The sequence below is a fragment of the Callionymus lyra genome, chromosome 1 (assembly GCF_982586985.1).
Source record: "Callionymus lyra chromosome 1, fCalLyr1.hap1.1, whole genome shotgun sequence".
Lineage (NCBI taxonomy): Eukaryota > Metazoa > Chordata > Actinopteri > Syngnathiformes > Callionymidae > Callionymus > Callionymus lyra.
Window position 1 is genome coordinate 37,311,983 of NC_141818.1, and position 12,395 is coordinate 37,324,377.

At 38.5% G+C, this 12,395-nt stretch overlaps 1 protein-coding gene across 4 annotated transcripts in view; it reads right to left on the reverse strand.

Moving 5' to 3' along the window:
• Window positions 1–12,395, reverse strand: part of tenm3 (teneurin transmembrane protein 3) — a 60,390-nt gene that overhangs the window by 9,201 nt on the left and 38,794 nt on the right. For 2 of the 4 annotated variants that reach the window (XM_087806295.1, XM_087806285.1), the window contains 21 exons: window positions 12,041–12,172; window positions 11,841–11,976; window positions 11,428–11,571; window positions 10,392–10,463; window positions 10,150–10,327; window positions 9,285–9,305; window positions 8,106–8,230; window positions 7,933–8,040; window positions 6,645–6,799; window positions 6,456–6,557; window positions 6,162–6,335; window positions 6,026–6,085; window positions 5,152–5,314; window positions 4,023–4,161; window positions 3,835–3,940; window positions 3,624–3,766; window positions 2,550–2,728; window positions 2,112–2,216; window positions 1,888–2,018; window positions 296–465; window positions 67–193 (listed from right to left, as the gene is read on the reverse strand). In XM_087806295.1, the coding sequence (XP_087662421.1) occupies window positions 67–193; window positions 296–465; window positions 1,888–2,018; window positions 2,112–2,216; window positions 2,550–2,728; window positions 3,624–3,766; window positions 3,835–3,940; window positions 4,023–4,161; window positions 5,152–5,314; window positions 6,026–6,085; window positions 6,162–6,335; window positions 6,456–6,557; window positions 6,645–6,799; window positions 7,933–8,040; window positions 8,106–8,230; window positions 9,285–9,305; window positions 10,150–10,327; window positions 10,392–10,463; window positions 11,428–11,571; window positions 11,841–11,976; window positions 12,041–12,172 (2,670 nt within the window). The remainder of the gene's footprint in view (window positions 1–66; window positions 194–295; window positions 466–1,887; window positions 2,019–2,111; window positions 2,217–2,549; window positions 2,729–3,623; window positions 3,767–3,834; window positions 3,941–4,022; window positions 4,162–5,151; window positions 5,315–6,025; window positions 6,086–6,161; window positions 6,336–6,455; window positions 6,558–6,644; window positions 6,800–7,932; window positions 8,041–8,105; window positions 8,231–9,284; window positions 9,306–10,149; window positions 10,328–10,391; window positions 10,464–11,427; window positions 11,572–11,840; window positions 11,977–12,040; window positions 12,173–12,395) is intronic. The other 2 variants (XM_087806302.1, XM_087806292.1) reach the window with 1 other exon arrangement.

Here is a 12,395-nt window from a genome sequence, read left to right on the forward strand (position 1 = left end):
TAATGAAGAATGAAAAGCCATTTCTAGATGACAACATGAAACACTAAAAGACACACAACTCTGTACCTTGTCCAGGTGGGTGTAGCTCCAAACCTTCCCATCAGCAAACACTCTGGAGATGACTCGTCCCTGAGTGTCGTACTCCCACTTCTCTGTGGTCGGGCCCCTCTGCAGGCCGGTCACCTGACCCGTGCTGGAGACACCAACGCGTTCAACTGACCCGCCAAGTAACTCCGAGCCCAGAATGATCCCCAGAGATGTAAAAACGTCTGGTGACTCCACATGATTTGCTCACCTGGCGTAGGTCAGGTTCACAGAGAGCAGTTTGCTGCTGGGAACCCACAGGATCGGGTGGCCTTGCATGTCATAAATGATCTTCAGCAGGAACTTTCTGTGATCGTCGTAAACCTTCTCGGTCCGCAGGTTTCTGTCGTAATCCACTGACAAGAGGTTTCTACCATTGACCTGAAAAAACACAATCGAAAATCTTTTTTAGCTGCTCAGATTGTGTCAGGTAAACAACTGACAACATTTATCAACAGTGCGCACTAAGTATTATTTATGAGTGTACTCACTGACCTCAATCCGATTTATTTGTGGAACACCGCCCTCAAAAATAGGTCAACACTGTTTAGTACGACTTTGAAAAACTACTAATTATGAAGTTGCACTGTAGTATTACTCAGCAAGGCCGTGCCACACCATAAGGGTTTGTACTACTTCTCAGCAAGATTGATAGTATTACTCCACGAGGCTTGATAATATTACAATATGAGGCTTCATAGTATTACTCTTTGAGGTTTCAAAGATTTATGCAGAGGCACTCCTAGTATTGCTCTGCGAGTATCCGTAGTATTACTTCGTGAAGCTTTGTCGAACCGCAAGGCTTTGGAGTATTACTCCGCCAGGCTTCATAGTAATACTCCACGTGGCTCCCTAGTAATACTTCACGAAGATCAGAAGTATTACTCCACACGGCTCCGTAGTAATACTCTATGTGGCTATGTAGTATTCGTGCGGATCTGTAGTATTACACCGGGAGGCTCTTTAGTATTACTCGGCATGGCTTCATAGTGTTACTCTACAAGGCTCAGTAGTATTTCTCAGCAGGCAGCAATATTTTTTTTTCAGACATTAAACGTCAGTTCTACTTTATGCGCAGTTTTCCTTTTACAGTTTGTAGCTTTAGGTTACCTCCCAAGGCGACGTATAGGGTCAGAGCACACATGCTTAAAACCATGGTTATAACTGTAACCTGGGCAAGAGCTGTTTATAAGCAAAGAAAACCAGCCCCCAAAAAATGGAAGTGCAACAACATTATTATAGTAATAATACAACATCAACTTAATTTTTTTTTGTTCATTTTGGCTTGCAAATCACATTTCACTTTTTTATTATAGTTTATGGTTTTACTTTATGGTTCATATTTCAATGAAATGTGTGTAGAATAAAACAATAACATTTATTTAATTTGACAGTTATCATGCAATTATTCAAAGCTTTTTTTTTTTCATTTTTGTCTCAGTCATAACATCCTCCACAGCTAAAGCAACATTGAAATCCTACAAGGTCCCGCCATAACTGAGGACGAGAGGATACAGTCGACTCCAGCAGCTTTTAAAGTTGATGTTTGGACATACTCATCAAGAGTCATGTGGTCTGTAGATTCTGCTACACCTGAGACAAATACTCGACAATACTACAAATATATCCTTGTACACACATTATCGGCATATATCGTACCATTGTCCGTATCATGATATGTATCTTATCGCCTGGTTCTTGTCAATACACAGCCCTGGAATGTTGGCTTGTAAGTTTGAAGTAAACACGTCGTTGCGCGATGATGTGCGAATCGATCTTATCAATATTGTAACTTCTCCTCACCCTGAGCTTCCGTCCATAGACGATGACTCTGCCTCTCGTCTGCTCCTTGCGAAACCTCCACTCCACCAGGTTCTGTCCGTTCTCCCCGGGGAGGGTCATGTTTCTCCGGGCAACCGTGGGACTCGCAGCTCCTGAATTTGGATTTGAAAGAAAATCCATTATTAATTTGAAAAAAAAAAAAAGATTTTTTTTTGTTTCCCCCCTAGAGTTCCATTGATGCACACCTGCTAGTATATGTGGTTCTGTCTGGAAGTGTGTGTCCATCCCATTGGCATAGATGACCCTCAGTGAGTGGTCGTTTCCTATCTGGTAGCTGTTCCGAAGCTGGTCTGTAAGGGAGACAAAAAAACGTGATAATCATTACGGAAATACGAAAATATAAGAATAATAATCAGTAGTAAAGAACCAAAGGAAATGTCTGGTGGGTGATTGGACCTTAAAATGGAATAAACAGAGCAGGTCTAGGTGTCACTTCATTTCAAAGCCTATTTGCAACTACTTCCATGATACATCCCATCATTTTAAACCAACCATCAAGTCATTTTGGTTCATAAAAACCCTGATTTGTGAAGCGTCATGTGTCCATTAAGACGGCAGGTAGGATAGAACCCAAGAGCAGAACGACAATTTAGTGAGACATGCTTCGTGTTTGGACCTCATACCTTGAACCAGAGTGTAGTAGGAGTCGATGGATGACAGGTTGGTGGTTATAGAGACGTCCTCGTCCCTCCCCGACGTCTCAATGTCCACGGCAACGCTCCCCGACGACATGTCCCCGTGGAGGTTGGTCACCACGCCCGTGGGGAAGGTCACGTTCGTCAGACGGCCCTCGTTGTCGTAACTACGGAGTCATTCGGGGAAGTGGAAACGTTTTAATGGAGTTTGAAGGTAATGAAATCATCATCCAAGCATACAGAGAGAATATGTGGCAAAAAAATACTATATCTATGTGTTTTACAGGGTAAATATATCCAATAGGTATGTAAGAAAATATTGATATGACACAATTTTTTGGCACATTTAATTTTATCATAGTAATGTAATGGTTTATGTTTGTGTGTATAAAATAAAATAATTTGATTTTTGTTTTACAATTACCATCACAACATGATTGTGTTGTAATTTAACTTTCCGCCGCTAGATGGCAGCAGTGATAACGTCCTCCACAGCTAAAGGAACAAAGAAATCCTCTGAGATCCCGACTGTGACTGAGGACGAGAGGATACAGTGGACTCCAGCAGCTTTTAAAGCTGGTGTTACACTACTAAAATATATCATATTATATATCATATATATATTTGTATAGCGCTTTTCCAGACCAGGGTCACGAAGCGCTTAAACAATCAAAACAATATTCAATAAAGTATATACTTTAAAGATCAAGATAATACTGATAACACAACAGGAGTTCCAGAAAATCAAGGAAAAGCCTGAACAAATAGAAACGTCTTAAGATGTTTCTTGAAGGAGTCAGTAGACTCCATCAAGTGCAAAGAGAGAGGAAGATCGTTCCAAAGCTTAGGAGCAACAGCCTGAAAAGATTTCTCTCCTCTGGTCCTGAACCGTGTTCAGGAACCATCAGTAGATTCTGATCCACAGACCTCAGAGCCGACAATACTACAAATATATCCTTGTTCTTGTCGCAATACATATCGTTGCCCCTCCGATTCTTGACAATACCTTATTTGGGTCACCGTGACTCAACGAGTGGATGAAGTTCAGATATAAAAGCTTACTCATAGAAGGTCGTCCAGCCTATTTTGGTGCTTTTTGTCGCCAGCAGGCCACTGTTGCCATGGAAAGTAAACAGGACCAGCTCCTGCCCCTGAGCGGTGAGAGACTTCAGGCAGCCGTTGGTTCCGATGGTCAACCAGATGACCTGTACCACATACAGAATACGGTGAGAAAAATCTAAACGGCCAAAAAACGACTTGCAAAGAAACTCACTTGATTATCAGGAGCTACGACGCGCACCGGCAGCCTGTTGGTATCTCTGCGGATACGAAGCGTGTTCCCGCTGCTGTCGGTGACCGCGGTGACGTCCTCGTCGTTGCTACGATCGGAGAGCAAAAGTGAATCAGAATCACGAGAAAGTTCCATGCCCTCTGTACATACACACAAATTAACCAACCAACCTGTAGCTAAAATTGTATTTATAGTCACCGGTTACAAGAGAGAGGGTGAATTGGTGTGTGCCGTTAGAGTCGAACACATAAAGCTCTTGAGAAGCCGGAGATGCAACTTCATAGGAGTTGGGGTGTGACGCCAGAGAGCCTGTTGGGACACAAGGAAGTACATTTATTCAGTAGGATTGTGAGCAAACACTTTATTTTAGTTCTACACATGTAGTCGAGGCTTGTAACTGTCGCGTAACCGGTTACACGTTGGACATTTAAGACCCACTTTCCATTGCAGTTGCGCTATATAACCACCTGCGAAAGGCGCTTTAAAATGAACAATTACTTTGTTACTTATTAAAAGGTTCGGTCTCTTTTTAAAATCCTCCTAATACTATAAGATCAAAGCCCTTCCAGTTGTTATCAGACAAAACATATTATTGTTGATCCACTTTTAATTAAATCTTTTTTTTTCAACTCGATAGTAAGTAAGTAATTTTTATTTGTATAGCGCTTTTCTAGACCAGGGTCACACAGTGCTTAAACAATCAAAACAATATTCAATAAAGTATATACTTTAAAGGGCAAGATAAAAATGGTAACACAGTGCGACTAATAATTTGTTGCGTACTATAATAATCTCTATTTATATAGCGCCTTTCTAGACCAGGGTCACAAAGCGCTTTGACAGCCATTCACACATACTGATGGGAGTACTATGTATTCATTCTGGTTGTACTTGCTGACCTCGATCAGATCTAAAGTGGAACACTGCGCTAAAAAAAATATGTCAAAATGTTGGTCAACTAAGAAGCTGCACCACAAGTCTTCGTAGTAATAATACGAAGCCACAATTAATTTTTTTTGTACTTTACCAACATTATAAACCCTGTACAATAAACACTTATGTATGAATGCAATTAATATAGTGGTGATAAATAAACGCACAGGAGGGACGAAAGACATGTAAACTGATCATTATTTTTCTAAATGGTTCTGATTTGTTCTCTGTGTTTGTTAACAACATTCCCAACGGTTGTCACTCATCCCTTCACTAGGAAACCACTCTTGAATGCAGAAAATAATGTTTTCTTTGTGGTTAGCAGAAAATCATTGACACAGCGTGACTGTAGTTCTTGATACTCACCAGTAGGCGGCTGGTTTCGTTGTATTGCTCGTATGCGGATGTTCCCGAGATCGGCCACGTACAGAGTCCCGTCCGGAGACACGACCATCGACGACGGAGAGTTGAGTCGACTGTCTTTAGCGTAACCGTCTCCTGTTTGGTAACAGTCGCAGTTGGCATCGTTCTGCAGGAAATCAATAAAAAGTAAACGTTAAACTTTGATACAATATTACACCAGTTTTTACTAGCAGTGTAATAAAATATATATACACTAAAATAAATTCAAATGTATTTTCTTCAAAATACTTTATCCATATTCAACAGCACTGTATTGTTTTATTATATGAATTAAATATTATAGGAACAACTAAATCCTGTCAGATTCCGGCGACGTCTGAGGACGAGAGGATACAGTTCTCAAGCAGCTCTTAAAGCTACTAAAAGTAAATCCTTGTTCCTACACTATCACACAATTCTGTATCCAGATCCCTGTATCTTCAGATTCTTTCCAATATACACCCCTACTTTCTACCAGATATGTTAAAAACCATGAATTTTCATGAGGAATTATTACCAGTTAGTAGATGGTACTATTAGTTTTAAAACAACTCCTGAACCCTTGTCAAATTTAATTGTTTTATCCTCATTGTTGTCTCCGGGTCAATGTGACCCGAAGGCCCTAGCTTCCAAAAAACACATATGCAGTGGAGGTCGATAACCTTGACCAAGGGTCAACGAAAATGGTTAAAAGTCGGGATGAGTAATTGTTGTGGGATTTATTCAAGTCATATTTTGGTCAAAAGAACCTGTTTTTTATGATTCATATTATTTACGATGATTGACAGCGTCCAATAGAACCAGCGTTCAACACCTGTCAACACCTGTGTTGCAGTACCTTGCAGTCACAGTCGGCTAGAGCTCCGGCCAGATGTGAAATCTCACCATCGGTCGACACCTGGCAACAAGAACGTTAAAAAAACAAGTTATAGTAACTAGAACTTCGTCGACAGGATCCTTCGTTTCCAGTTCACCTGTCGAATACGATGGATTTTCTTCTCGTCAGTTTCTGAGATGTAGAGAACGCCGCTGTAGGACAAGGCGATGGCTGTAGCGCCCTCTAGCATGGTCTGAACGGCTCGCTTACCGAGAGAGTATTCTATTCCAGGTATCTGGCAGTGCATGGGACGTCCTGCCACGATACGTACCTGTTCAGGTGAAAAGACACTCTTTTTATATACATCATTGTTTGAGCGTAGTTAGAAACAAATAATCCAAAATATAAAGCAACAAGCAGTTGTAAAAACAACAGGAAATGATGGAAGCACCTGTCTGTTCTCAGTGATCTGGAGCACCACGTTGTTGTCCAGGACGTACAGGGAGTTGTCGAAGGGATTGACGGCGAGATCTGTCGGCCATTCCAAGCGGACCTGGATACAGAAACATGAGGATGAAGAATGACGTCAGTAGTTTGTCAACTTCCTCCTGAACCATATGATGAACGCGTCACCAGTCACCTGTCGTATGTTCATGGTTGTGTCGCAGGTCAAAGGTCGGGCAGAAGTCAGGTCGTTACTGCCCAACACGGTCGAGATGATTCCATTTCGATCCACTTTCCTGATCATGGTCCCGTCCACGAAGTAGATTAAACCGTTTTTATCGACTGCAATTCCTACAGAAAAAAGTGTGTTGGTCAGTTGGTTCAATAAGCAGTTCTATCAAACATTTCATAATAAATACAGTAGTTCTTTATGAAAGTATATCAGTTTCATCAAAATGTTAATGTTAAGTTAAGTAGTTGATTTGTTATTTTTAAAGCATTCAATTATTATTTTTTGAACATAATCAAATTCTACATATATATATATATATATATATAATTTGAATTACATACAGCTATATTGAATGGTTGATTTTCAAAAATATATATATTTAATTATAAAAATCTATGTTCTCTTTAATTAATGATTTTTTTAAAATAATAATCCAAAGACATTTTTATTAACCCTTGTGTTATTGAATATGCATTGGTGGAGGTCGGTCAATTTGACCCAGAGAAAATATTTTTTAATTTATAGCTAATAAAGTACCAAACTACCTGATCCATCATGATGACACTTAATACCAATATTTTCAAGTTGAATTAAAGAGGCTATGAAATAAAATACTTTTGAATTATTGGAATTACAATAGAAAAGGTTTCATTAAAAAAACATTAATTTTAAAAATATTTAATTGTCTTATTCAATTAAAAAAAAGACAAATTCAACACTTCAATATAGAAATGATTGAATTAAATTAATTTTAACTTTATTATTCAATATTCTGATGATGAAGACGATGCTTCTCGAAGCTTCATCAGCACATTATATGTAGACAATATGTATATATATGTAATTTTTTTGCCAACCTTTACAGATAAATGTATCAAGATAACATAAAACAGTGTATTTATTGGATTTTTCAAGCAATGCATTTTTTCTTTCAATAAATGAATTCAACAATCCGTATGTTGAAATGTTGTTTATACGTTCTGATTCCGATAATTCTAAATAATCAATCTTTTAATTCATAGACTTTTAAACTTGATAAAAATATGCCATGGCAGTAACAGACATTCCAGCCAGTGATGAAGCTTCATGAAACACTGGCATCATTCTCAGAGTCCACTAGATGGCACTCTTGGCTGTATAATCTTGGCTTTGAGCAACCTTTTCAAATAAAACCTCCCATCGTTTTAAAGCAAACAGCGCCATCTACTGAGCCTGAAAATCAGGAGAGCGCTTCATGAAGCTTCATTAGTACCTTTGGGTCCTAGCAGCTGTGCTTCTGTTGCTTTCCTCCCATCTCCACAGCGTCCTTCGTCAAACGGTGGACACTGTTCGCCGGTTCCTGCCACCACGTCCACATTACCTGAAGACAAGTAAATGTTGTGTTGTAGGGAATCATTCAACACACTGTGAAACTCCAACACTTACTGATGAGGTCTTTCGCACCGTTGAGGTCCTTCGGTCTGTAGATCCTCCTGGAGTTGGTGTCGGAAGCGAAGAGCTGGCCCGACACTGGGTCCACGGCCAAGTAGTAGCGATGAGCTGGATTGTTGCTTTGGAGGTAGGAGAGAATATAAATTAAGATTTATATCATTTCACTCAATAATAATGACTCAATTATATGTTAACCAGGAAGTGCAAACATGTTCGGTGAGAAAAAACACAACATTCTGAAGTTGAATTTATGTTTTCAATGGTGATATGAAAAACCAAAATGTTGACAGTAGACAAATAAAGCATGTTAGCCTTTAAGCTGCTGCTACAAAAGCTTACAGTAAAGACATGTTTCATTTTTTTCTGAAAAATTCCTCATGTCATTATGGACATTACAGACCAGCAGTAAGGAGGTATTTGGATGTTTTGGAGTGTTTTTTTTGGATGAAGATGAAACTGAGCTCCAAACGCTGCATTAAAATGAACAAACATTTTTGTGTATAACACTAAAATAAACAGATTACTCTTAAAAAAAATCCCAACCCTTAGTCGACATGACATATACATATCACGATACAGGCTCAACAATACAATACATAGTGATACTGTACTAACCAGGATATATTTGTATTATTGTCGAGTACTTGACTCTGGTGTTGCAGAATTTACAGACCACATGACTCTTAAAGTCGTAACTGCTTTCATTTGGAACCAAAATAAGTCAAAACGTCAGTTTTAAAAGCTGCTGGAGTCGACTGTATCCTCTCGTCCTCAGCTAGTTTATCTATGAAGGACTGCTAGCGGCTGTAATTTAATTGCAACCCAAAAGGTGCAAACATAGTGAATATTTGATGTTCATTGTAAGTAAAAAATAAAGGAATTCATCTTTTACATTTATTTAAATACCAACTATAAAAGAACCAAGATGTTAAATTTAAAAAAATGCAGTTGAATATTGCAATAATATTGCGATATTGAATGAACTGACATTTAGTCCAACAATACAAAAAAGAAAGCATGAACATCCTCCTTTTTTCATGTGAAATTATAAAAACCTCGTAATTGAGTTTTGATGATAACAACACGATGAAGAGGGAAAAAGTCCAGTTGAAGAGTTGATGAAAAAAAAAGAATCGGGGAGAAGGTGAGTGATGTTTGAGGCTTCACTCTTACCTATGTCTGAAATCTTTGTTTCTTAATATGAGCAGAGTTGAAAGGAGAAGAGATAGAAAGTTAGTCACAGTCAGAACAGACGTACTAGAGAACAACGGAAGAGATCGGCTCCCCTGGTGGTGATAACTGGTACCGCAATCAAACATAATACATTTAATATAATTTATGTTTAGAAATATACGATAAACCGCATATGGCATTTATTTCTGCCAAGCTTTACAGATAAATGTATCTCAAGTTCACTTATTCTTTGTAGAACTATGCACGACATAAAACGTTGGATTTATTATTTAGATTTTTAAAGCAAAATTATTTTTTTCAAATAAATAAATAAAATAATTTATAAATTGAAAAAATTGTTTTTATGAATAATTTCACTAATATTTTGTAAATTGAAAGGTTGTTCGAAATTCTATTATTTTTGTATTCTTATCCTATTAAACTCAACATAAGGTGTATATAGTTTTTATGATATTTGTAATTTAATTTATTAAAAGAAAAACGGACGCAACCTTTCAACATAGAAAAAAGTGTTGAATAAGAACAAATTTAACCTTTTGAAATTCGAAATAATTTAATTTAAAAAATAATGAAATGCTTGAAATCCAAATCAAAATATATATATAATTAAACCATTAAATATACTGATGGCACAGATATACTGTACTTCCATAATATCATAACCATATTCAGCCCCACATTAAATCAGGAAAAAACTCACATTAACAGTAAAAGAAAGCAAAAACAAAATGTTTATTTTTTGAGTTCATACCTCTCTCACTGCATCGTTATAAAGAGTATAAAAATCTGCTCCTCTATCTTTGCAGGGGAACTCATGAAAGATTTAGATCTTGGCTCAGCTCACCTCAGCTCCATGACACTGCTGACATTCCCGGACGGAAAGATCCTCCTGATGTAGTTGAAGTCTCCCACGAAGATGCTGCCGTCGGCGCCGCAGGCCAGAGCGAGCGGTGCCAGCAACTTGTTGCCCTCGGCTTGTCCGTTGCAGCTCGGACAGGAAATGCTGCGACGCCGGCCGTTTCCTGCCAAAACATACAAGTCATGGTGTGATAATCGCCGTCGACGAGTGTTGCTATTTCGAGTTACCCATAATGCTGCTGATGACCGGGGGCTGCTGGGAAATAAACACATTCTCCCCATTGCCTTTGTACAGGATTCCTGTGTGATGCAGACATTAAGAGATTAAACAAGGAAAAAAATAGTTTGTCAATTTATTTAAAGTTATGTATTCAAAATATTTGACCTGAGACTTTCAATTGGCTGAAAATTTAAACTTGTTTCAAACAATTAATAGATATAGAAAAAGAAGAATGAACTGATAAATAATTTAAAACGTGGATATAAACGGTAAAGTGTATGATCGTGAGGAAAAAGGATTACAAGGAAGACGCAGCTGATTCAATGCTTTTAATTTGAAAACCGAACGTTAATTTCCTCCTACTGAGGGGCCTTCCGTGATTGGCTAGATTTACGCAACAGCTAAAGCAGATTTTTTTTAATCAAAAAGGTCGTATTAAAAATACTTTTGGGAATAATTGAAGGATTCTTTTACATCAAAAGTTCTTGTTCTTGTTTTATTTTGATTTATTTTTTGTGAAAAATTGCTGTATTTGCTGTGGCTATTGGAAAAAAAACAATTACCCAAAGGAGCCCTTCTGAGGGATCAATAAAGTTCTACCTTACCTTTCCTTACCTTAAAATGTTGAATTGTTTTTATTGAATAATTTAATTCCATAATTTGTCTATTGAAAGGTTGATGTTTTCATGTATATAATTGAGTTAAACTGAATATTTCGCAATTTAATTCAACATTTTATATCTTTTGATATTCAACAATTGCATTTTTTCTTATACTTTTAAAATCAATTAAACCATTTTTTTTATATAGGTGCCACCATTTGTGGCTGAAAGTCATCATTTTTGCATTTTAAAATATTCAATATTGAGATTGAACTGATATACTTAAATAGTTTAGGAAATAAAAGTAACATTCAAGAGGAGCTGAAGATGATTTGTTCAAAATAAAATCATGGCATTAATTGATCCTCACTCGTCATAACAAAGCAGCGAATGGAGCGAATATCGATTTTTCCTTCACCGCAGTCGTCGAGTCAACATTTACCCTTTTGAACGTCCAGGATGTGATGTTTGTCCAGCGACCATCCTCCGATATTGGAGCCGTCCAGCTCGTAGCCTTGTAATCTCGCCGTCCTTTTCTCCCAGAGAATCAAATCCAGACATGACTCATACTCAAACCCCACGGACACTAAAGAACACACAAACACACACACACACACACACACACACACAATGTCGTCCAGTTATTTTCATCTAATCACACGATCAAACAGACTTTTCATAACCAAAGAGCTGCCTTGTAAACACTGCTTCATATGTCCAGCATTGAGAGGATTTGAGGTTGAAGGTGTAAATGAATAGTAAAGACTCACACAAATCGTGCAGGTTATTTAATGTAACACACCCTGATTGTGTATTTGCATTAATATGCCGTTTCCACCATGACTGTCAACTTACCAACCGCCTCAGAAAGCCCGAACACACGCTGACCGTAGGCGTCCGTCTTGTCCCAGATGAACGTGTACGACAGATTGGGTTGAGCGGGGAACCATTTCTGGAACAGCCGACCCACCACGGCCACCATCAGATGGACCTGGACGGAAAATATGACTCAGAGTTATGTATGTGTGTGTGTGTGAGTGAATGAGTCTCCTCACCTTCATGAGGTTGAAGGGGATGGACGACTGCGTCATGGTCACTTTGAGGACTGGTTTGTATCCGGGGGCCCGAGAGCTGAGATAGACCAGCTTCAACTCGCTGCCAGGAATCGAAGTCTGCTCTTGCAACACCTTGAGTGCGAAAAAACGGGAGATAACGGCGTGAGTCGCGTAGCTCCGGTGAAAGTGCGACCCACGGACTTGACGATGGGGATGAAACACAATCATCGCCTTTATTGTCGTCACATCGATGCAGATGCGCCACCTGCTCCGTCTGCATTCACAATCATTGTTGTGGATTCACACTTCATAATACAACACCTTAAGTAGAGCTCTTCTATGTTAGCAGGGTGAA